Source organism: Ascaphus truei, chromosome 2, assembly GCF_040206685.1.
Source record: "Ascaphus truei isolate aAscTru1 chromosome 2, aAscTru1.hap1, whole genome shotgun sequence".
Lineage (NCBI taxonomy): Eukaryota > Metazoa > Chordata > Amphibia > Anura > Ascaphidae > Ascaphus > Ascaphus truei.
Window position 1 is genome coordinate 404,327,410 of NC_134484.1, and position 24,146 is coordinate 404,351,555.

At 42.6% G+C, this 24,146-nt stretch overlaps 1 protein-coding gene across 3 annotated transcripts; it reads left to right on the forward strand.

Moving 5' to 3' along the window:
• Nucleotides 1–3,562: 3,562 nt before the first annotated feature.
• CYP51A1 (cytochrome P450 family 51 subfamily A member 1) lies at nucleotides 3,563–23,752 on the forward strand. 3 transcript variants are annotated; one of them, XM_075587384.1, is made up of 11 exons: nucleotides 3,563–4,663; nucleotides 5,885–6,065; nucleotides 10,014–10,112; nucleotides 10,573–10,749; nucleotides 13,418–13,544; nucleotides 14,796–14,970; nucleotides 15,202–15,321; nucleotides 21,158–21,353; nucleotides 21,994–22,089; nucleotides 22,392–22,560; nucleotides 23,387–23,752. In XM_075587384.1, the coding sequence occupies exons 2-11, from the start codon at nucleotides 5,904–5,906 to the stop codon at nucleotides 23,563–23,565; spliced, it is 1,500 nt and encodes a 499-aa protein (XP_075443499.1). In that variant the 5' UTR covers nucleotides 3,563–4,663; nucleotides 5,885–5,903; the 3' UTR covers nucleotides 23,566–23,752. The 3 variants fall into 3 exon arrangements, with proteins under 3 accessions (XP_075443499.1, XP_075443500.1, XP_075443501.1); XM_075587385.1 differs by having other exon boundaries at nucleotides 3,563–3,857; XM_075587386.1 differs by having other exon boundaries at nucleotides 3,563–3,775.
• Nucleotides 23,753–24,146: the final 394 nt, after the last annotated feature.

Consider the following 24,146-nt stretch of genomic DNA (forward strand, 5'->3'; position numbering starts at 1 on the left):
CAAAATGGAGAAGCTATGTGTGAAAAACTAAGAACACCCTTACTGCTTCCATAAGAATTAAGATGCTAAGTAGCAGACAGGTGCTGCTAATCAAATGCCCTTGATTAATTGATCATCAGCAAGTGTGACCACCTCTATAAAAGCCGAAGTTTTAGCAGTTTGCTGGTCTGGAGCATTCAGGTGTGTGTTAACACAATGCCAAGGAGGAAAGACGTGAACAATGATCTTAGAGAAGCAATTGTTGCTGCCCATCAATCTGGGAAGGGTTATAAGGCCATTTCCAAACAATTTAAAGTCCATCATTCTATAATGAGAAAGATTATTCAAAAGTGGAAAACATTCAAGACAGTTGCCAATCTTCCCAGGAGTGTCTGTCCCAGCAAATTCACCCCAAGGTCAGACCGTGCAATGCTCAGAAAATTGCAAAAAAACAAGAATTACATCTCAGACTCTACAGGCCTCAGTTAGCATGTTAAATGTTAAAGTTCATGACAGTACAATTAGAAAAAGACTGAACAAGTATGGTTTGTTTGGAAGGGTTGCCAGGAGAAAGTCTCTTCTCTCTAAAAAGAACATGGCAGCACGGCTTAGGTTTGCAAAGTTGCATCTGAACAAACAACAAGACTTTTGGAACAATGTCCTTTGGACAGACGAGACCAAAGTGGAGATGTTTGGCCATAATGCACAAAAAACAAACAAAGCATATCAGCACAAACACCTCATACCAACTGTCAAGCACGGTGGTGGAGGGGTGATGATTTGGGCTTGTTTTGCAGCCACAGGACCTGGGAATCATGCAGTCATTGAGGCAACCATGAACTCCTCTGTATACCAAAGTATTCTAGAGTCAAATGTGAGGTCATCTGTCCGACAGCTAAAGCTTGGCCAAAATTGGGTCATACAACAGGACAATGATCCCAAGCACACCAGCAAATCTACAACAGAATGGCTGAAACAGAAAAGAATCAAGGTGTTGCAATGGCCCAGTCAAAGTCCAGACCTCAACCCGATTGAAATGCTGTGGCGGGACCTTAAGGCTAAGGCCCCGCTCCCAGAGTCAGCGCGCCCGCACTGCAGACAGGCGGGGCACTGACATACACAGACCGCGATATGCGGTCTGTAGGGAGCCGGAGCGGGAGGTGGGCGGGAGTGGGAGGCTTGAGCGGGAGGGGGGGCGTGGCTTGAGCAGAGGGACGCGCTACTCTCCCCCCCCTCCCTCCACGGCTCGGGCTGCTGATTGAAGGTAAGTAAAGCAACACACACACATACACACACACAGACAGAGGCAGGCACTCACGCACTCAGACACACACATACACACACACACACAGACAGGCACACACGCACTCAGACACACACACAGACAGGCACTCACGCTGTTTTCACTCCACACTCATCCCCGCTCCCCGAAGCCTCTCCTCCTCCCGAAGCCTCCCCTCCCCATTGGCTCACAGCCACACCACGTGACGCGTCAACGCTAGGGATCACCATTCTTTTGTATCCCATAGCGGCTGACGCGCCACAGCGTGTAGTAAGCTGTGCAGCCAGGGGGGACCGGGACCGGCTCCGCAGGATTCCCCTGCTGGTGGGGAACTCGCATGTGGCCGCCCGCGCCACCGAGCGCAGCGGGACCGAAGCCTAAGAGAGCTGTGCATAAACAAATGCCCGCAAACCTCAATGAACTGAAGCAACGTTGTAAAGAAGAGTGGGCCAAAATTCCACCACAACGATGTGAGAGACTGATGAAGTAATCATTTTCTGTATGACTTTAAGTTATTGCTGCTAAAGGTGGTTCAACAAGCTATTGAATCATAAGGTGTACTTAGTTTTTCACACATGGCTTCTCCATTTTGGCTTTATTTTTGTTAAATCATGGCACGGTGTAATATGTCATGTGTTGTTGTTCATCTGAGGTTGTATTTACCTAATTTTAAGACCGGCTAAGGAATGATTGTTATTATGTCCTGATATGTAAAACCATAGAATTCAAAGAGGGTGTACTTTCTTTTTCACACCACTGTATATTTAGATGGTAAATGACCAGTTGTAAATCATGTGACTCGTGTACTTATACTCTCTACAGATACGCAGACATCTTTACATCCTTGGAAAAAGTAAACGTACTTCGGGCCTCTGCCCCACGTGGCTGATGTCTCATGCATTCTACGCACTTGTGTCCTTATTTTTATAACAACTTTTACTGGATAAACCTTATACTTTAAAGTTATATCTTGCTGCACCTTGAACATTGAACACTTTTTGAGTGTCACAAAGGGGAAATCGCTCCTGAGCTCTCATGAATGATCAACGTCAACATGCAGCTTGTTTAATGTATCTGGGTGACTACTGGAGGCGACTCATTGGAACATGGTATGAAAAAGCCTTCCTTTTAAACTCCTGATAAAAGGCGAATCCTCAAACCTGTCTGGCTCATAGACGGAAGCAGATGGTTCCAGAGTCCCTGGTAAATAATAAGCTACATGGATTTTGTCTGACCTTATTTTATTTTGATGATTTTGAGATTAACTTTCTCCAACTCCTATACTTGAATGGGCAAAAAAAAAATGGAAGCTTCCTTGAGCCCTTAAAGCATATGAACCCATATTCACCAACGGGTGCTATGGTTTCGCACTGCAAATGGATGAATGCAGTATATGCAATGGGATGAATGCAGGGTATGCAATGGGATGAATGCAGGGTATGCAATGGGATGAATGCAGGGTATGAAATGGGATGAATGCAGGGTATGAAATGGGATGAATGCACGGTATGCAAGGGGATGAATGCACGGTATGCAAGGGGACGAATGCACGGTATGCAAGGGGATGAATGCAATATGCAAGGGGATGAATGCAATATGCAAGGGGATGAATGCAGGGGCAGGGTATGTAATGGGATGAATGCACGGTATGCAATGGGATGAATGCACGGTATGTAATGGGATGAATGCACGGTATGCAATGGGATGAATGCAGGGTATGCAATGGGATGAATGCACGGTATGTAATGGGATGAATGCACGGTATGCAATGGGATGAATGCAGGGTATGCAATGGGATGAATGCACGGTATGCAAGGGGATGAATGCAATATGCAAGGGGATGAATGCAGGGGCAGGGTATGTAATGGGATGAATGCACGGTATGCAAGGGGATGAATGCAGTATGCAAGGGGATGAATGCAATATGCAAGGGGATGAATGCAGGGGCAGGGTATGCAATGGGATGAATGCAGGGTATGCAATGGGATGAATGCAGGGTATGGAATTAATGCAGTATGCTGTGCGTGAGCATTGGGATTAATGCAGTGCGCAGCGGGTGAGCACAGAGCTATGAATTCAGCGGGTGAGCATTGAGCTATGAATTCAGCGGGTGAGCACTGAGCTATGAGCCGGGGTATGATGACAGATAATCTACCCTATCACAGCTCACGCGCCTGTGACGTCTCCACCTCAGAACCCCCGGCCTTTGCAGCGGATTCGACCGGCCGCTCCTGACGTCAGATAGGCAGACATCAGTTCAGCCGGCCCTAGCCACTCAGCGCGCGGCGCCCTGGAACAGCACACCTGACAGCTGGCGCAGGCAGGGAAGGAAAGCCGCCCATTTTCTAGCGGATCCCTCCGCCCATTCACAGAATGCCCCAATACGGATCCCTCCGCCCATTCACAGAACGCCCCCACACGGATCCCTCCGCCCATTCACAGAACGCCTCCACACGGATCCCTCCGCCCGGCCGCTGTGCACGTGAATCCTTCTGCTTCCCGGGAGCTGCACGGGTGAGACCGAGCAGGGCCGGGATAACTACCGGTTGTGACTGAGGCAGGTCCAGGGTTTGCCCGCAGGTCTCGGGGCGCTGCGGTAAGGAGGCGGGTTTGTTTTGCAGAAGACTCCGCCCCCTCCCGGACAGCAGCAAAAGCGGCCAGAGGAGGGAATAGCATCACCCCATAGTGACTGCAGGAGACCTCCGAGCACACACAGGAGCACACACAGGAGCATCACCCCATAGTGACTGCAGGAGACCTCCGAGCACACAGGACCACACACGGGCATCACCCCATAGTGACTGCAGGAGACCTCCGAGCACACACAGGAGCACACACAGGAGCATCACCCCATAGTGACTGCAGGAGACCTCCGAGCACACACAGGAGCACACACAGGAGCATCACCCCATAGTGACTGCAGGAGACCTCCGAGCACACACAGGAGCATACACAGGAGCATCACCCCATAGTGACTGCTGCAGGAGACCTCCGAGCACACACAGGAGCACACACAGGAGCATCACCCCATAGTGACTGCAGGAGACCTCCGAGCGCACACAGGACCACACACAGGGGCATCACCCCATAGTGACTGCAGGAGACCTCCGAGCACACACAGGGCCACACACAGGGGCATCACCCCATAGTGACTGCAGGAGACCTCCGAGCACACACAGGGCCACACACAGGAGCATCACCCCATAGTGACTGCAGGAGACCTCCGAGCACACACAGGAGCATCACCCCATAGTGACTGCAGGAGACCTCCGAGCACACACAGGACCATACACAGGGGCATCACCCCATAGTGACTGCAGGAGACCTCCGAGCACACACAGGAGCATCACCCCATAGTGACTGCTGCAGGAGACCTCCGAGCACACACAGGACCATACACAGGTATCTAACATTTTCTTTCTCTCTCTTTCCCCTCATGGGAGGATGCGATCATCACGTACACAATGACTAGAAATCTACATATACGGAATATAAACATAATTTACAGGCACATGTAATACACACAGACTGCAGACTCAATGTATACGCCTGTAATATATATATATAGATATATATATATATATATATAAATATATATATATATATATATATCTATATATATATATCTATATATATATCCTAGATACAATTATACTGCACCAATAATATGCACCATAAGACAAATTGTTGTATACCCTTTATATAGAGACATGGTTTATATGCAGATACATTTTAAATGCACATACTAAATGTTAGTTCTGTCTGCACATACTGCATTTCTATATAGTGTAGATATGTATATAATCACTAACCCTATTTCTGATTAGACCTGTAACATAGACGTGTTTATATGTATACACTTATAGACATGGGAGGGGGGTGTATCAAGGCAAATTTGGAGTAAAAATGACACACTTTGCGTCTGTTCGTTAGTGTATTAAGCTCTGCTCCAAGCTTTGCAGTGTGTGTATCAGTTTGTGAGTAGGAGGAGATAGGCAGGCGTTACATGACACACAGATTGTTAGAGACGTATAAATGCTGCGTCTCCGTGTGTCACTTTTTTCATCTTGTGTCTGTGGCAAAATCGCCCAGTCTGAAGTGGCGTAAACATATTTGGTTAACAATTTGCATCATACAGTATGTAGCAAATAAAAAAACCACTTATGTGCACATTCACATGTCTCAGACAGGCCACAACCCTGCGTTTCCCATTATCTCTTAGTGTACAATGCAGCCAGGGATTCTGGGTAATGACATACAAATGAACACTGTGTGTCACTTTTTGCTTCTTATCCATTTTAACATTGGAAACGCTCTTATATTTAAAACACAGAAAATAGAGCAGTGCATCAAATTAAACCTCTATTTGCACTTTCTTTACGTTAATATATCATCTCTCCCCCCCCCCCTCCCGATGTGTTGGCATCAGAGAGGACTTATATGGACATATATAGGGTCTATAGAACTAGTATTTATGACATGTAATGTATGGTTATAAAGGCACATTATTTAAAAGCATAGGATATAGACTTGTAGCTGGTACATAATATGTATCGTTATAGGCATGGCTGCACACATTGTGTATAGCTACAAATATCTTGTTTTACACAATTTCTTCACTAGGAGACCGTGAAGGCTGATCATGCTGGTGAGCCTGTGGCAAGCAGGGGGATCCCTGCTGGAGGAGGCTGTGGGTGGCAGCCTGGCATCCCGAGTGCTGCTTCCTTGCACTTTCCTTCTGAGCCTGGCATACCTGTCCAAACTGGCCTTCAAACACCTGCAAGCTGCTGACTCCAACAATGTGGTGAGTATCACACGTGTTTGAAGACATAAACAATTGTATATTTGCATTGCTGGAGGTTCATGGAAAGCAAAGAATTGAAAGCCCGAAGCAGAAACATGTATTGAAAGAATAATTGCATGAATTTGGGTTACTGTTGCAGGATGCGAACACACACTAAACACTTATTGCTATTCTGCATCTCTGATTAATATTGCTCTATGGTAATACAGGTCAAGTGTACCTTTAATACTATACCTCAGTTTGATATTATTTTATGGAGACTCGGCTCTGGCTTACTTAAAGCAAAAACCAGGGGAAGCTGTCATGAAGAGTTTGAAAAAGAAGAGAGGGTAATTGCTCCTTTGTTCCATGTTGTTATGGAACAAAGGAGGGAGTAGGTACAGATGTACAGTAGGTGATGTTATTAGTCCCGTTAAATAAAATAACACACAAAATAAGGTGCAAAATAATGTATGCATTAATGCATTGCGTTAACCGGGGTAATACCATCTGCCACATCTGTAGTATGATACCTTTTTATTGGACCAACAGATAAGAGCTGCGCTTTTGAACCTCACATGATATTACTTCAGCTTTCTGACCTGGTAAAGCTTGTAACGTGTCAACTATTTTTTGGTCCAATAAAGTATATGAGTTCCTACTTCTTTTGCCCCGTTGTTACTTTATTTGACGGTGAGGTGTAACATTTCCGAACTCTAATTTCAACCAACCTGTGCAATATTTAGTGGGTTAAATATTTGATTCCTTGTAACATGCTGAGAACTCCCCAAGGTATTCATAGAAGCAGACAAAGGGCCATTTTAGGTCAGTTTTAAATTCCCTCTGCCATATATGAAAAGGTTCATTATTCCCAGTCCCTTGAACCATTGAGATATGTTTGCATAAGTGGTCATACAGATGGCCTGGAAATCAACAGACACAGGTTGCAGTATAATTTGAGTGGAAGCTTCTGACTAATTACATATAGAGTGCAGTGGCTGAGAAATTCCACTCGTATACACAGGAATATAGGCCAATAAAGCAGTTGGATATGTAGTAAGTAGTCCTTTTTTATATGGGCCTTTCGTCATCGGATATTTGGATATTCTGTATGTAACTCCACTTTATTTCCTTAGATATGCAACTACTAGGGTGGGGGCCTGAGTCGACCTCCCCTAGATATGAATGAGACTAGTTAGCCAGGAGTGAGACTTGCTGAGGTCAGACAATACAAGGTGACACGTGTCTTTTGGGGCAACAGTACTTTGTGTGTGTTCGTACACAATAAACCTATTCAGTGGCCCTCCGATTAGGGGACCCCAAACCACACTGGTGATAACGTATATGTATTGCTGCTCTAGTGTTCCACAATGTCATTAATCCCAGTGCTGGGACAGAATTGGAGCTCGATGACTTTATTCGGACGGTTATAGATGCAGGCCTGTTATTTCGCAAAGGTGAACATGGTGTGTATTCGTGCACACACACACAATACTGCAGGGTAGCAGGGTGATTCCCCAAACACCTCTCCTAGCACTCTACTCACTGACTGACCATCACTGGCTAGGTAGGGTTGCTTCGCTGCTGGTAAAGAAGATTAGTCTTGCTTGGACTCGCCAAATGAAGATTTTCTTAATTACATGGGTGCAAATAAATGTCCCACGTTTCAATAAGTACAGTATCAAATAGTCCACGGCACGGTTCTTTTCTTCATTTAAACAGAGACATATAGAAAACATCTGTTACAGCATAAGTTCAGTCATCAGGTTTCATCATTCAGGCATATAGAATGTAGTTAGAGTGGAGAATCTGTAGCGTGGTGATGTTAAAGGATTCGGAATTCCATAAACTAAAATGCAATCTTTATACATTTCTCTCAAACAGTCTAAACATAGCACTCACTTGTTTTTCTCACTCAGCTCAAAATATTCTGTGTCAATCATCAATGTCTAAACCAATATTCCTTTATTTACTTTGATGTAGAAGAAACTCTTTGTTCTGTACTAAATAACTATATAGTTAATCCTGTTTTTAATACCTCTCTCCAATGTATTCTTACTAACCATCTATTTAATTAACCTTAGACTTCAAACTCTTACAACTTCAGCAAACCTTTCTACACCTGCTGTCTTCAGACTGATTGATTGTATCTTATCATTGCAGAGTAGCTAATCATTTTCCAATATAAATTCTAACTTTAATACTAAATGAACTAGTTACATGCTGAATATATCATAATTTATATTTAGGATGATTTCAAGCCTATGTTCACCTGGGTTACACCCTTCTGCGGTCGAGATGGGATGGTACTGCTACCACGCTACCCTTGGTCGCCTCTGCTCTTCCTGGGTAGGGACTCCTCTCGGCAGCAGCTCTGACCCCTCAACTCACATCCTGCCCCTTGTCTCCTCCTCCTGTGCATCTTTCTGATACCCAATCACATGAATTCCTTCCTTGGTTGAGTCATTGGCCGGAGGCCGCGTCCATGCAGATCACGAGAGCTGTGCGATCAATCACATTAGGGTTGTGTGTGTGTGTGTTTGTGTGTGTGTGTGTGTGTGTTTTTGGCCGGAGAGCGGCTTGAGGAGACAAACTTTTTGTCTTTGCTGCGCGATGGCCGGGTCATGTGTACGGTTCGCCCAATGAGGGTGAACCAGCTCCGTAATGTCACAGCCACACCCCCAACACGCTTCCCTGTCACGTCTACCTACAAGAAAAGAATCGCCCCAGCTACACGCGAGCGTGACGTCACGGTGCTCAGTTGCGCACGCAAGCAGCATAGACGTGGCCTTAGATATCCATTTGAAAGTGGAGAGGGCGGGGGGGGGGAGAAGGGTGTTGCATGTATTATGTTAGTATAAACTGTACAACTCTCCCAGGCTGGTCAGATATCGGTTTCTTACAAAGCCTATTTATGTACTTATTCACTTGCCCATTGCAAAAATAACTTCGTCTGGAGCAAAAGTTGTAACAGATAATACAATACTGTTATACTTAATATCTGGTAATCAGGTAGTGTAATAACATTTTGTGCTGAATCAAATTATTTTAAACTGTCAGGAGAAAAGAGAGCTCTATGATAGTGATGAGACCAATGAACGGATGTAATAGCACAGTCTATGGTGGCTAAAAAAAACAATATGCCACTTTTGCCCATAATTGACATTTCACCAAATAGTTGTTTTTTTATTGTTATATGGTGACTGTACCAGCTGAATTTTTTTTGACATACTGTTTATACCTAGTGTGTATCATGTTAAACCTCCCTAACAGAAGGTGTGTAATATTACCTTCAGGGTAGGTGTGATGGGATTAAGAGGAAGGGGGCAAACGCACAGCAAAGCGATCTCCTTGCGGTTGGGGTGGAAGAGGAGTAGCGAGAGCCCATTGAAATTGGCAGGTCTGCCTTCTTCAAAGCTTATGTCTAAACGGCCTGTCACTAGCGGTCCCAAAAATGGTAATGACATCCAAGGCTCGCTGACCATTTTCAATACTGATATATGATTTTTTTTTATATATTATCTTATATTATGCCATTACTATCATATGACCCAAACATTAGAGTTGTATTTTTGTCTCCCTTGTAATTTTATTTCTTCTGTATACATATTTCAGGACACACTTTACTGAGGATAGTGAGACGAGGGTTTTGTGAAACGCTGGTTGAGAATAATTGTTTTGTGTTCTCAGCACAGATTATGTGGAAATTGTTCTATGAATGTTGCTTTCTTGGTTAAAGGGAAATGCTAGACTTCTGTAGGTTAGGTGTACTATGTAAAACTGTAAAGCTGCTGCTTTTTTTATTTCTTATTAACCCTTTTTTCCCCAGCTTGGGAACAGTCTTCTGGAGCAGAACTGTGCTATTTTCAGCTCTGGGGGAACCACTGTTTCAATGCTGTATAAAATAAGCTCGGCAGGATTGCTGCTTTTAACCTTGTTCCCTCCCCCCCCCCCCTTTTCTCTCTACAGAAATACCCTCCGTACATTTCTTCTTCTATACCTTTTCTGGGACACGCAATAGCCTTTGGGAAAAGCCCAATCGAATTTCTGGAAAATGCATATGACAAGGTGAGTGTTTGATAACTTCTCTCAAAACTGTTAACACATACTGCCGTTCCCTGAATTGGTGGCTGGATAAAATAATGGTGGGGCTATAGTTTCCAAAGCAGACAAAATACGTAAAGAACTGAGTATTTTCATTATTAAAACTTGCTATTCTGCTCTTGCCAGAAGGAACAGAGACGGTATGCATGCTTTTATTACATTGAAACAGTGCGGCATGTTTTGTATTTGTTATGGTTTGTTGATTTGATGTATACTCAGAACTATGTGTGTATATACTCGCACTATATACAGCATGAAAAATATATAAAGGCAATCTTGACCATCTGTAGGTAAGAGTGCTGTATATTGTTTCCATCAGAAAGCAACACGTCTGACTTGATGCAGAGATATCAGATGCTTAGACATTGATTTGAAAATGTTATGGTTTGTCAGTAATGTTCTTCCTTTTTTTTCTTCTCCCCAGTATGGACCAGTCTTCAGTTTTACTATGGTGGGCAAGACCTTTACTTATTTGATAGGTTCTGATGCAGCCGCTTTGCTCTTCAATAGCAAAAATGAGGACCTGAATGCAGAGGATGTTTATTCTAGGCTGACGACTCCAGTCTTTGGCAAGGGAGTTGCTTACGATGTCCCTCACCAGGTATTAAAACCTCCACGTGACCTCACGGTTACGAGCTTACAGCTTTACTTTGTGGTCATGCTTTAGGACACAAGTTGGTGTGTTTAATAAAAAGATAAAGTTGAGCTGCAATAAAACAGTATATATATTTTTGTTGTAGTATTTTATGGATCCTCGGCTGAAAGACTTGCTGTTTGCTTCAGTGTAAAAAGGACACATACTGTAGCTAATGAAGAATAAAGCCTGGTACAGTAGCGGCAATTCTTCCCTTTTTGAAGGAACACAACTACAGTATATCTTGGCTCATCAATCGGGAAGGCACAACATGCATAAGCAGCTCTGAAAAAGATGATTTGACAGGAAAACTTTAAGTATATTTAGTATTAGAGATGTGCAAACTTTAAAAAATACAAATCGGGAGGCGCGCGTGGCGTCAGCGCATGCGCGTCTGCTGAAGATCTCCGTGCGTGACGCTGCCTGTTTGTAATTGGAGCCTCCGATCGGCACCTCGTAACGCGGCCACAATAGAGGCAGAGGACGGGGCGACATGCCTCTCCGGAAGGACAAGAAGGATGAGCGCCCCGGATTTGTTTTACTTTGGGCATACAGCCCGCGACCCCAGCGGCGAAAAAACAAGATGGCGGCGCAGAGGACGGACGGGAGCGCGCATCACTGAGCCCTGGGAAGGAGCAGGGTGAAGAAACAAGAGGTACAATTATTACAAGGCAAGATTTAAAGGAGATTCTCCAGGAGATGCAGTCTATGTTCCAGTCTGCTTTGGACAAAGCAGTGCAGGAATTTAAATCTGAAATATCTGCCCTGTGTAAAAGAACCATGGATCTGGAAGGTAAAATGGACGCCTCACTGCAAATTCATGTGAACACAGACGACGAAGTCCTGAGGCTCAACGAGTAAGCCTGGATAATTTAGAAAACGGGTAGTGAAGGCAAAATTTGTGAATCTGCCATATCCCAGAGTCGGTGACTGCGGAGACACTGCAGCCTTATCTTAAAAGTTCTGAGAACAGTTCTGAAGTTAATAAAAAATGTAACGAATGTTGAGATTCCATTAGATCTAATTTTAATTGTTTTGGCTAAGCCCATGGAAGATATGAACTACTATACTTTTAAATTGATCCTGCATATTCTAACGACGGCTAGATGCGCTGTAGCAGCAGCGTGGAAAACAACACTCCCGCCCCCCAGAAGAGAGGTTATTAGAAGGGTTAATGATGCCCAATTAATGGCGAAACTTACCTCGTTTCTTAACTATACTACTGAGAAGTATGCTAGCGTCTGGGGTGCCGGATAGGGGGGTGTCCCCGGAGGAAGAGTTGATTTGGGAGTGTCTTGTGAGAAATGTATTGTTTATAAGATACTGTATAATATGTAATGTGATTGTTGATGCTTGTAAAAAATTGATGCAAAATGGTTGTTCACCCCTCCCCCTCCCTCCCTTTTTTCTTTTCTGTATCCTTTTCCCTTCCATTTATGTTTGAAAAATGTACTAAAAATAGGTTAAAAAAAAAAAAAAAAAAAGATTCTTATTTTAAATGTCACCAGTGAAGAATCTACCCTAAAATATGGTGGTGGTTGGAGGAGACTGTGTGAGGTCCAATTTATTAGTACAACATGTGGAGAGATACCTGGGATTTTATTTATTTATTTTTTTCAAATGATTTAAATGAGCAAAGACTCCCATTTTCCCAGGTCTATTCACAGGCATCTCTCCACGTGCTGTATAGATCCGTATGGTAAGAGATCATTAATGGGTTCTCTAATACATAGGCCTGTCTCTCCCGCTGCTCTCAAACTTGTATTTCAGGCTTTGCAAGCAGTTAGCCAAGTAAAAGTCTACAAGGTTTGCACATATATCTATTCAATATGCTAAATAATAATTTACTGGGTCTTCCACACGTGTTACATTTTCAAAGCCGCAGTCTATGTACAGGAGGAATAACATTTTCTCTAGCCGCACTAACACTTGAGGCTTTAAGTGGTCTCTAGAAAACACTGATCAGTTTGATCAGCCATGGCCAAATCGCTGCCGCCTGGACCACTGACCGCAGGGCACGTCGCCACTGAATATCACGCCACCGCCATCTTTTAAAGGTCACCTGGCAGCTGATTCGATGCCATTTGTGGGCGTGCCTGCCAGTAACCAGGACACTTGGATTTCCAGTGGGGAAATGTCAAAATGTGTTCTTGCTGCTGGCACGCGCACCGTGTCCTGCGGCGCACACGCATGGGCTCACAAGTGGCGTCAGAGCGGCAGCCGACTGACTACCTTTTAAAGATGGTGGTGGTCAGCGGGTAGATGTTCAGCGGCGAGATGCCCTTTGGTCAGGAGTCCCGGTGGTGACTTGCATTGTGGCGGAGCACGGCCGGCGATTTTGGTCGCTGCCAAACGTCCTAGACTGAACACTGTCTAGCTGCTGGTTGCTGTTCTCTTGTCCCCTATATGTGATTTTACGTGTGTGTGTGTTCAAAATTAGTTTTTAATTCTGTTGCTCCTGCAGCCGATCATTGTGTTTTTCTTATTAATATTTTCCTTTTGAAAGTAAATGAGAAACTAAACTGTAATTGTTTTACGTGCGTGTGTGCGTGTGTGTGCGTGCGACCGTGCGTGCGTGTGTGCATGAATGTTATCTACTTATTTGTATTGTCATGTAAATTTGTAATTCTTGCAGATCTTTTTGGAACAGAAAAAAATGCTGAAAACCGGACTGAACATAGCTCAGTTTAAAACCCATGTGCAATTGATTGAAGAGGAGACAAAGGAATACTTAACACGCTGGGGAGATGGCGGAGTAACAAGTACGTACTATTGTAGTTGTCAGACTTGCTGAACCCCTGTCATCCCACAGGAGCAATCCAGTAGTGAACACAAAATACATTAATGCATTCTCCGCTCTCACTGCACCCAAAACCAGCTCTATTCCTCCTGTCTTCTTACGGTTTAAATTTGCAAATGTGAATTTATGGGGTTGTCATGAAAAGGAGTCCAGTGCAGGCTAAACTCATTAGTGGGATAGCAATCATATATAAAAAGAGTAGCTAGCTAATCTTGTTCAAGCATTTTGCTGAAAAACATGCTGAACTAAACCTTAAAATATACTGACTTTGGGGAAATGAGTTCCAAAAATATAATTGAATCTAACCAATTGGAGCAGCTGCTGGCAAGCCACCGCCTCTACAGGATATTTTATCTTATCCAAACATCATTCAAGAAACCAATACAGAGGCATTTTACTGTGGTTTAGAGGGCATTCAGTTGTGTGTTTTTTTTTTTTTTTTTGTTTGTTTTTAAATCTGAAAAAAGAAAAATGCGGAGTAAATATCTGCAATTTTTTTGCACAGATCCAAATTCATCGCGGATTGGCCTGTTTCATCCGCGGAATTCAGCGAATCAGTCTGAAAAAGGCAGTTTTGTTCATTTTAAATTTTTTCCCCTATTAACGTCTGACCGGCTGATTCGGAATCAGAATCCGTCAACAGAAGTATTATGGGGAAAGGAGTATATAAATAGAGGTGCAGCCTCAATTTTGAGCCAGTGCTGTGGGTTGCTTGAGCTGCTGCTGGATTCAGTACTATAGGTCCTACATTTATACGTTATTTACTATTTAGGCAGGAAGTGGGAAAGGCAGTATTTCTATCTTCTGTTTCTAATTATTTGGAATCCACAGAAAATATTAAAGTTGAATCAGTCGAAGGATTCAATGTAAAGCGTTCAGCGGATTCAGAATTAAGTTGAATGCGTCAATGGATTCCTTTAAAATCCAATGCGGCTGAGACCCAATGACGGATTTTGGCAAATCCAGGCGGCTTTAAAATTAAGCAATCCGATGGTGGATTTTATTCTGCGGCTCGGGTTTGGCAAGGAAGGCCTGGGAAAACGCGCAGAATGGATTCAGACAAGTCTGCCGATCTCTATTTAGGAGGTTGGAAGTATATTAAAATACCCAGTAATTGTCATCAGACTCATGATGCAGCAGATTCATTTTTAAAGGATGAATGAAATGTTTTCTCTTGAAGTGCTCCTACAAATGTTATATTCCTATTTATTAGACTTGTTTGAGGCTCTCTCAGAACTAATCATCCTGACTGCTAGTCGGTGTTTACATGGGAAGGAGATTCGGAGCCTGTTGGATGAAAAAGTGGCTCAACTGTACGCTGATCTGGATGGAGGTTTCACACACGAGGCGTGGCTTCTGCCTGGCTGGCTTCCATTGCCAAGTTTCAGGTATTGATTAAAAATGAAGCTGCCTAACTGGTCAGTACTATGCATTTAAGCTCAGTAGTGGTCTGTTTTACATATTTATCATTTTTCATTAATAGTGGGTGGGAACTGTTTGTTTTGAGCGATTCTCAGTATTTATGTACATATGCCTAATTATATCCTAGCAACATTTTAATTCTTTAAAAAGTGGCCATATCATTTTGTAACACTGTCTTTTCTTGTTTTGGTTTACAGACGCAGAGACAGGGCACACAGAGAGATCAAGAATATCTTCTACAAGGTGATAAAGAAGCGCAGACAATCTAATGAGCGAGAAGATGACATGCTGCAAACACTGTTGGATGCCACCTACAAGTATGTTCAGAAACAAAAATGCCGTTTTTAGCCCATCACTTAAGGGACATCTGTATGAATGCGAATTGAGATAAGCAGACACTTGTTCATGTAGAAATTTGTTTCATGATTTCCCAATTATTATTTCACACCTGTATGCTATTAGAGAAGCTGAATAGTGACTTGCTTACTGTTCCATACATTTGTTCAACCATATTAAAAAAAAAGGAAATGTACAGTACCTACCAATATTAAGGTTTCTAAATGTCCTTTATGGCCGCTCAGGTCGATGGGATAACTCCTCCTACCAGCTGGTGTAGGACAATAACTTCCATGATCAGTATAAAGGATCCCTGGTCTGTTCTTGTCCTACCCTGGCCTATCCTGGGGGATCGACTCTGGCAGCTCCGCATGCTGAAAGATTTATATATGGTTAGTTTTTGTTCTCAGGGTGCCCTAAGGAAGGATCCCGTCCCCTTCCCTCTCTGTTATGGCACTGTACTCTGACTTCATGTGTTGACTGCAGCTTCCTGAACAGCGTGATTGCACGTGCGGCCTGGAAGGGATATTCGGACTGATCAGTGTGACAACGTTTTAGCATGATGTGGCGCCGACGTCACTTTTGGTAGGAGAGGCAATGGGAACGCTTTTTTCCTTCGGAAAGGTTCCACTTTGTGTATGCCGCACCAGTTAACAAAAAACATCCAGATTAGATCATTTCGTTGTAACCTGATTTCTTCACCACATCAAGGTAGTTCTTACCTGGTCTGAGAGACTTTTTTTTTAGCTTTCAGCGATCTGCTCTCAATTTCTATGCTGTGAAGTTTAGGAATTGAGTGTTTTGGATGATTAGGACCCCAACTTAGCAACATTGGAATTGGAAATAGAATCAATAGCAGCTCTGCAGATGGGCTCATGAGATCCACAAACTAGTACTGGTCCAGTAAGGGGCTATTACTATCACTTGTGCCCTGCCCTTCCTGATCTTTTTCATTACTGCTTGCAGTACTGGAAAGGGAGGGAATATGTAACCTGGGTGAGCACTCCAGCTGATCCCAGATCCTGCCATCTCAATACATATGTCAAGGGGAGCGTCTGCGGGGCTGGAGTCTAGTAGCAGGGACAGGCTAGCTGGTAGCAGTGGTCAGGCAGCAGGCTGGTAGCGGTGGTCAAGGACAACAAAGGAGCAATTAGTAAAGGTCCAAATATGGTCTGGTACACAGAGAGCAAACTGTGGCAGAGAGCTTGATCAGAGGCACCTCAATAATCAGGCCAGGAATGGGAGCTTGCTGAAGGCAATTAGCAGTCAGGTAGGATCTTAGAGGAAAAAGCAACACAGTCAATCAACAGTCCTGGGGGAGGACAGGCAGAACTCCAGGCTTAAGATACAGAGACCAGGGCTCAAGACCCACCAGGGACATCCCTGACACTGTATCAGAACTTTCCGGTTTGCTGATGCCATCAGATCCTTCACTGGTCTGGCCCCACTTCTGTACTATATGATCAAACACCTGTTGATTTTTAGTTCCCGCTCTCCTGGCGGAAACAGATGTCTGATTCACAATTTCGCCTGAAACGTACGTCACTGAGATGCATGGAACCGCCTGTCCTGCCCAGGCCAAGATCCTTGAAGCTTCTTTGAGAATATTTTGGGTCCTTGTCCCGCTTTGGCAATTGATATGCTACTGCTGTAATTGTCAGCCAGGATTCTTAACGGGGAAAACCATGTAACTTGCCCTGCAGACTTTGAATGGCATAAAATATGGCTCAGGACCTTCAGCAGATTGATGGGGTAATGACTTCTCCGGACTTGACCAAGACCTTTTGGTCCAATGTGTCCCATCCTTTTGAGATTTGCAGGTTTGACCTTCCTTTAAACAAACTCTGCTGCTTGGTCCACCAGTGGGGACTGCACTTTGTGCCCCACAACAACGGCATTCTGCGATTCATAATTTCATGTCTCAATCTAATACAGCAAGGACACTAGCCTATTCTTGGAAGGGGCGTCTGCTGCCTCAGAGCCTTTCTCTCGGCTACAGAATATGCAGACGATCTGGCTGTAAACCAAATGATATCCACCGAGGCATGGCATTAAAAAAAAAAAATTATGCATTCATTTATTTAAAAAAAAAATATTTAATTTAAATTTTATTGAAAATTCCTGCTTTATACAATATTCCAAAACGTAGCAAACATTGTAGACACAATATTCAAATTTGGAGATCACCTGTACATTGTATATTGCAGTTCTCCCAACGTAATGAGATTGCATATAAAGGTAAAAGGAAAACCAATTAAAAAAAAGTTTGCTTTCAAGGGAGTTTGATACATTTTACAATTTACTGGGGTACTGATGGATTGATTAGCATCATACAGTTCTAGTTTAATCTTATTCAACTAACTTCAAATTTAACCTTATTCGGTATATGAAGGACCCTGGCATTATGGCCCAAAAACCTAATTCCAAAATCTGTCATTTGGACTCTCCGTGATGGGGAATCCATATTTTGTGGTATTTTGGTGTTTGATATTTTAGGGAATTGCACTCGGTCCTACCATTCTTCCATGGCTGGGGTGGAGGGTCTTTTCCACGTTCTAGCTAGTATATTTTTGGCGGCATATTTGAGGCGTTTAATTAGGGTTTTCGTATCGATGAGCCAGAGCAACGCATTCTCAGGCTGGAAGGGGACATCTACCTCTGTGATAATTCTTTTTACAAAAAGGTTTTTAGGGAAAGAGAATAACTTTAGGGCAACTCCGCCATTTGTGCAGATCTGCTCTCTGCCCACATACTGTCCAGCACACGTCTGTTTGGCCGGGTTCCATACGGGCTAATTTAACAAGAGTCTGGTACGATCTACAAGAACATTTTATACCTTGTTTCCGTTAGTGAGGCAGAAACTGGTCTTGCATAACTCTCCCCAAATGTCCTGCCGCTCATCTAAACTTCTCCATATGTTAGAGTGCCAGGCTTCAAGTGTAGGTGTTATGTCTTCTGTATAGAGATAGGACAGCTCTCTGTGAATCCTAGATAAGACATGCCTAGGCTCCCCACTATATATAATCTAAAGTGGATGGGTCTCTTAGGAAACTTGTTTTGGAGGTTTGTTAACGCATGCTGTATCTGAAAGTATAGGTAAAAGGGAATTGGTTGTTCTATTTTGTCTTGCATTGAGATCATAGCACCGTGCTGGTATAAATGTATAAATCTAGATATACCCAGTTTTTAATGCAGTGACAAGTGGTTTGAATTCTATGCCATTAAAGGGTTTAATCCTATTCATTTTAGTAAATGGTGAAAGCCTACTGGAAAGCTGCAGTTTAGAGAGACTCGCAGTGCTCCAGTTATGGAGAGCGTTTGGGATAAATGGATGTGCTTCCACCCTGATTGTGTCTATACTTGAGGGGTCAAAGTAGCATAGCTATAGGCCTTGCTTCTGTAATTTCCTCCAATTCACTGTCTGGTACTCCTATCAAAAGGGCATCAATCAATATGTTGGTGTTCTGAGCGATGCTGCAGAGTGGTACAATTTAATGTTAGTGCAGGTTAATCATTCTTCTTTGGGGAGCATAAAATCTTTCACCTAATACACGGTTTTATCCCCCATTCCAAATAAATTGCAGAATGTTTTCCTATTTAAAAAAATCCATGATGGGCAGCAAAGTGAATAAACACATTTTGGCAATATTGTCATTTTAATAGCCATCATTCTACCCCACCAGGTCGGCAATAATCCTTTCCATGAGTCTAGCAACACCCTTAGATCAGTCAGTGCTTTACTATAATTTTAACTTACACAATCGTTGTAAATTAGCTGGGATTTGTACGCCAAGGTAAGCAATCTATTCCTGACTGGAATTTCATTTCTGTTGATACATTTTGGGAAGGCGAGTTCAACCACGTTAGTTTAGATTTTGTATGATTAATCTTGGAGCATGCTTCTTCTAGATATATTCGGGACGGAAATCTTAAGCTCCCTTAAAAAATAAAGACTATGCAGATGATAGAGTATAACTTTGTGAGGGACCCAGGTCAGCGGCTCCAATTATTTTAGGATTGTTCCTAATGCCCTGTGCTAATGGTTCAATAGCCAAGGCAAATAGAAGTGGGTAGAGGGGGCATCCCTGTCTCGTTCCTCATGTTAAGGTGAAATATGGGGTCTTATGCCCCTTAAGAGTGCAGATTTGGTTATTTTGTTATAAGGGGCCTGGATCATTGAGCAGAATTTAGGGCCAAATCCGAACTCCCCCAAAGTGGTCCATAGAAGGTTTAAATACACTCTGTGATAAGTGCATCATGTTTAGTTGCCTTTCTTCGTGCCACTCGGTCACTATGCCTCAAATTAACTTGTGTACTGGGAATGCCCTACTTGATCAGTAAAAACCAGATACCCAAGACTGGACCTAGTGCAACTCCTCTATTGCCACAGTGTTGCCACGTGCTGTGGCGGAGCTAGAGTCCTTTCTCCCTTTGTGCGCCGTAATTGGACCCCTTGAATAAAATTACACGAGACGTGTATATATTTTTACTGGTGTTTTGAAACCCCTCACCCCCCCCCCTGCCATGGCAGTCTTTGCCCAGCAGCCACACATTCCACGCTATTGTCCATTTTTATTAGTTCCAGTGTCAGATGTAGAAGCCACTTAGGTCAATATTATTGCCAGCATTGTGGTGGAGCGCTTATCTCACATATTGGCATGTAGTTGCGTTGCAAACCTGTAATGGGTTAAACATTTGGACCAACTATCTGGATCGCTCTAACTGTGGACTCGGCTGCAGAAACACCTCCTAAAAGAGAAGTAAGTCTCCTCTTTCACCATCTGAGTGTCAAGCTGTCTCTTAAGCCCCTCTCACTGTCATCTGGGTTGTCTCGGTGTGCCTCTCAGACTAGCAGTTGTACTTCCTGTCTCTCTTGAACTGAACGTTTGTTTCAACATTCGGTTTTCTTCTTATCCAACCCCATATCTCCTGTCGTGTTGCCAGGCAGATCGTTCGCACGCTACACTAGTCAAATGACCGAAGAAGCAAAGTTTTCATCCACAAAATAAAGTTGTTTAAATGAGAAGGGCCTTCCTCATCTGTCATTTTCTTAAGGCAGTCTGCACAAAATCTCTTAGGATAAGTTGCTGCAAGTTTCACGTCCTATTCAGCACAATATTTTGAAATCGCCTTTTTTAGGCTTGGTGACCTGATGCGGAGGTTTTTGTTCCCTGATACAGCTGATGGTGTTGACATTTTAACAAACACCAGTATTCAAGCTCCCTCGCAACACTGCATAGGGGAACTTAAATACTGAGATTCAGACCCAGCGTTCTTACCTCTCCAACCGAAAGTGACGACACCACATCGTGCTAAAATTACGTCACATTGACCGGTCCTAATATCCCCTGCAGGCTGTATTGGAACACATGCTGAAGGCAGAGCACAGAGCTATAATGGGGCCTGCTAACCTAAACGCTGGATTCTCTTGCCAAACAGCAGCTAGATAGGAAGGAGATAGGGAATCCTTCTCCAGGGCAGCCTGAGAACAGTCCAACGATAGAAAAACCTTATGACATGAGGAACTGCCTGCATCCATCCTCCAGCTAGGGCAGGACAAGAATAACTGACAAGGAATGGACAACGCCACCTTTTATACTGGTCACGGAAGTTCTTGTCCTACCCCAGCTGGAAGGAATTATCCCATCGATCACGGCTGCCATAGAAGACGTGTAATAATAAAATGCTTCTCATTTGCCATCATGGTCACGTGCATTATTATGAAAGCATTTTCACGATTGATAAAAATAAGTCCTGGAGAAAATGTTTTTTTCTATAAGAAATTCCTGAATGTTTAATTTTCCTTTCTTCTCGTAGGGATGACACCCCCCTGACTGATGATGAGATAGCTGGAATGCTGATTGGGTTGCTGTTAGCTGGACAACATACATCTTCCACTACTAGTGCTTGGATGGGCTTCTACATAGCCAAAATAAAGTCTCTTCAAGACCAGTGCTATGCAGAACAGAAAGCTGTCTGTGGGGAGGACTTGCCACCTCTGAACTATGACCAGGTTAGTGGACAAATGTTTTTATGATTTTGTCCTCTAAACTAAGCACTATAGATCATTACAAGATTCTACATTAATGGAACCGATCAGTTTGTAAGGCATGTGGTACCACACAAGCGCTGTGCACAAACAAAATGGAGGTTGTGGTGCAATTTCTGGCTCGAAACCAGTGACCAAACAATTGCAGTTGTAATCTTGCATAAATCTGCCTCCCATTTCAGTTTTCTTAGGCAGGTGTCATAAATAAAAATTGCAGTTCATGAAAGTCGCACTGACTGAACTGAATATAGTTGGTGCAGCTTGCTTTTTAATGGAGCGGTCTCTCAGCGCTGCTGTTTTTTGTACCACTTCTAACATACCAGAGCAGAACCATTTGAAGACAGCAGGTTGTCTGCATTACAGGTGTTTTTTTTGTTTTTTTTAAAGGTTTAAATATGTGATTTGAGACTGGCATGTGTACATACTGTAGTTGCAATACATCTCCATACTTTCCCAATAATACTGCATCTGAAGCAATGTCTAACTTCACCTTCACCACAGATAATCTGTTGTTTTTTTTTGCTTTTCACTTGTCTGTATTTGAGCATAGGAAGCAGTGACGTAATGCTACAAAAGGTAAAGTGGTTTTTGTTAACATTTGCAGTTAAAAGATATGGAATTCCTGGACCGGTGCATAAAGGAGACCTTAAGGCTGAGACCTCCCATCATGACAATGATGAGACTGGCCAAATCACCACAGGTCAGTATCCGTTACTTAGAGGTTGCCCCATTTTAGAATAAGTTGCAACTACAGTACATAAGTTTGGAAATGTGGTGTTACTTATTTTTATGTTACATTTAAGAATAATTAGCTCTTTCTTTTACACCTAAACTCCACAAAGGCAAAGTTCTTTATCCTCTACAATTAATTAACACCTTTAAAGTACTGTGCTATATAAGCCTTTTTGAAAATACCAGGCCTCATATGAGGGGGAGTGAATCCTGGTAAAATAAATGTACATGTCTGTCGCTGGTGGTGATTATTATTTTTTATATGTATAGACTGCCGGAGGTTACACTATTCCTCCTGGACATCAGGTGTGTGTGTCTCCCACTGTCAATCATCGTCTCAGGGACACTTGGGTACAGAATACAGACTTCAATCCTGACAGATACCTTCAGGAAAACCCAGCAGCGGGAGAAAAATTTGCATATGTTCCTTTTGGAGCAGGTAAATTAATTAGACTTCATTTTAACACTCAGTGATAATAGATTTTATATCCTGCTCTATAAAATGTTGTTTGATGGTTACAGGCTGTTCCTAATTGTGCTTTTCATTTACTTTTTCATCCTTGTTACCATATCCTTTTTTTGACCTTATGGGTTATTGCAAAAGTCCAAACTTTCTGGACTGAAATGTTGGTGTTTTGCAATTTAAAGACAAAATATACTATATAAAATACTATAAAATTGCTGTCCATGAACCGTATACTTCAACCAGTGTTTATAACAATATATTTTGTATTTGGTTTAAAAAGTTCTAAAGACAATATTTTGTCATTGCTACGGTTTTAGATTAATTTATTTCTAAACCGCATGATGTAGAGAAAATAAAAAGGGAACGCTCATGCACAAATTCACACAATAAAAGAACATGGGGACACATACTGAAACTATAATCTGCTATACATTAAACAAATAAAAATAAATGTTTAAGTGAGCGCAGTTGGAGCTTGCTACTATTGGAGATTGTGACAGTAAATTGCTAGCAGTCTAGATATATTCCAGGAGAGCGGTCAGACAGATGAGTGCCACGGAGATGTTTGGGGGGGGGGGGGGGGGGGAGAAAGAGCAGGGAGTGAGTGATCTCAGTCAGCTTTCAATGCTAGTGAAAAACTGTGTAATGGGTTTGGAGCATTTAGTCTGCTCCTGTATAGGCAGTTCATAAAATCTCTAATTCCTTTAGGGGTTTCCATACTTTATTTTACTGGACCTGCAAAAAAATGTTTCAGACATGTAGGTTGCATGAAATGTTTATACTTCTCTTGTTTTTTCAGGTCGGCATCGTTGTATTGGTGAAAACTTTGCTTACGTTCAGATTAAGACTATTTGGTCTACTATGCTTCGCATGTATGAATTTGATCTTGTTAATGGATATTTCCCTACCATTAATTATACAACTATGATTCATACACCAAACAACCCAGTTATCAGATACAAAAGCCGAACACATTAAATTGTGAACAAAAGCTAACTTACTTGGAAAATTGTATATGTAAAGGCTTGGAAATGAATTACTACTGTACATGTTATGTATTTTATAAAATTGGTGTGAAATGATAATGTTCAAAAATCACTATGCATTTTGTTTTTCCTGTTTTTAAATGGACCAGTTGTACATAAGTAAAGTTGCATTAAACAAATGCTGTTTGCTGTGTCTTTTGTGCAAAGTCCTATTGAGTAATGATGTAAAGTCAACAATATGCATACAAACATTTTGGGGGTCAAATCATATCATTAAACAATCCCATGAACTAGTAATTTAATTACTGAAAAAAGGAGCTTTTATATTTGTTTAATGTGCTGGATCTCAGACATAGTTGAAATCATTTTTCAGTACAACCGAACAAGCCGACGTAGCTGTATTGACAATAGCTTCTAAATATTACTATAGTGGGGATGATGTATAAAGTCAACTCTAGAGCAAAATGTGCCATGTTCCTCTCTTTTCAGCAATGGGGCACATGAAATCGCACATTCAAGTTACTCTCCATCCACCCCTCTCCCCCCAAAAGCAAACAATTTGATGCAAACAGA

Excerpts from the sequence above, each read along its gene's own strand:
- CYP51A1 (XM_075587384.1), top strand. The coding sequence starts at position 5,904 with ATGCTGGTGAGCCTGTGGCAAGCAGGGGGATCCCTGCTGGAGGAGGCT. Across the intron at positions 13,545-14,795 it reads GGGAGATGGCGGAGTAACAA|ACTTGTTTGAGGCTCTCTCA; the intron begins GTACGTACTATT and ends CCTATTTATTAG. Across the intron at positions 22,561-23,386 it reads ATATGTTCCTTTTGGAGCAG|GTCGGCATCGTTGTATTGGT; the intron begins GTAAATTAATTA and ends TTGTTTTTTCAG.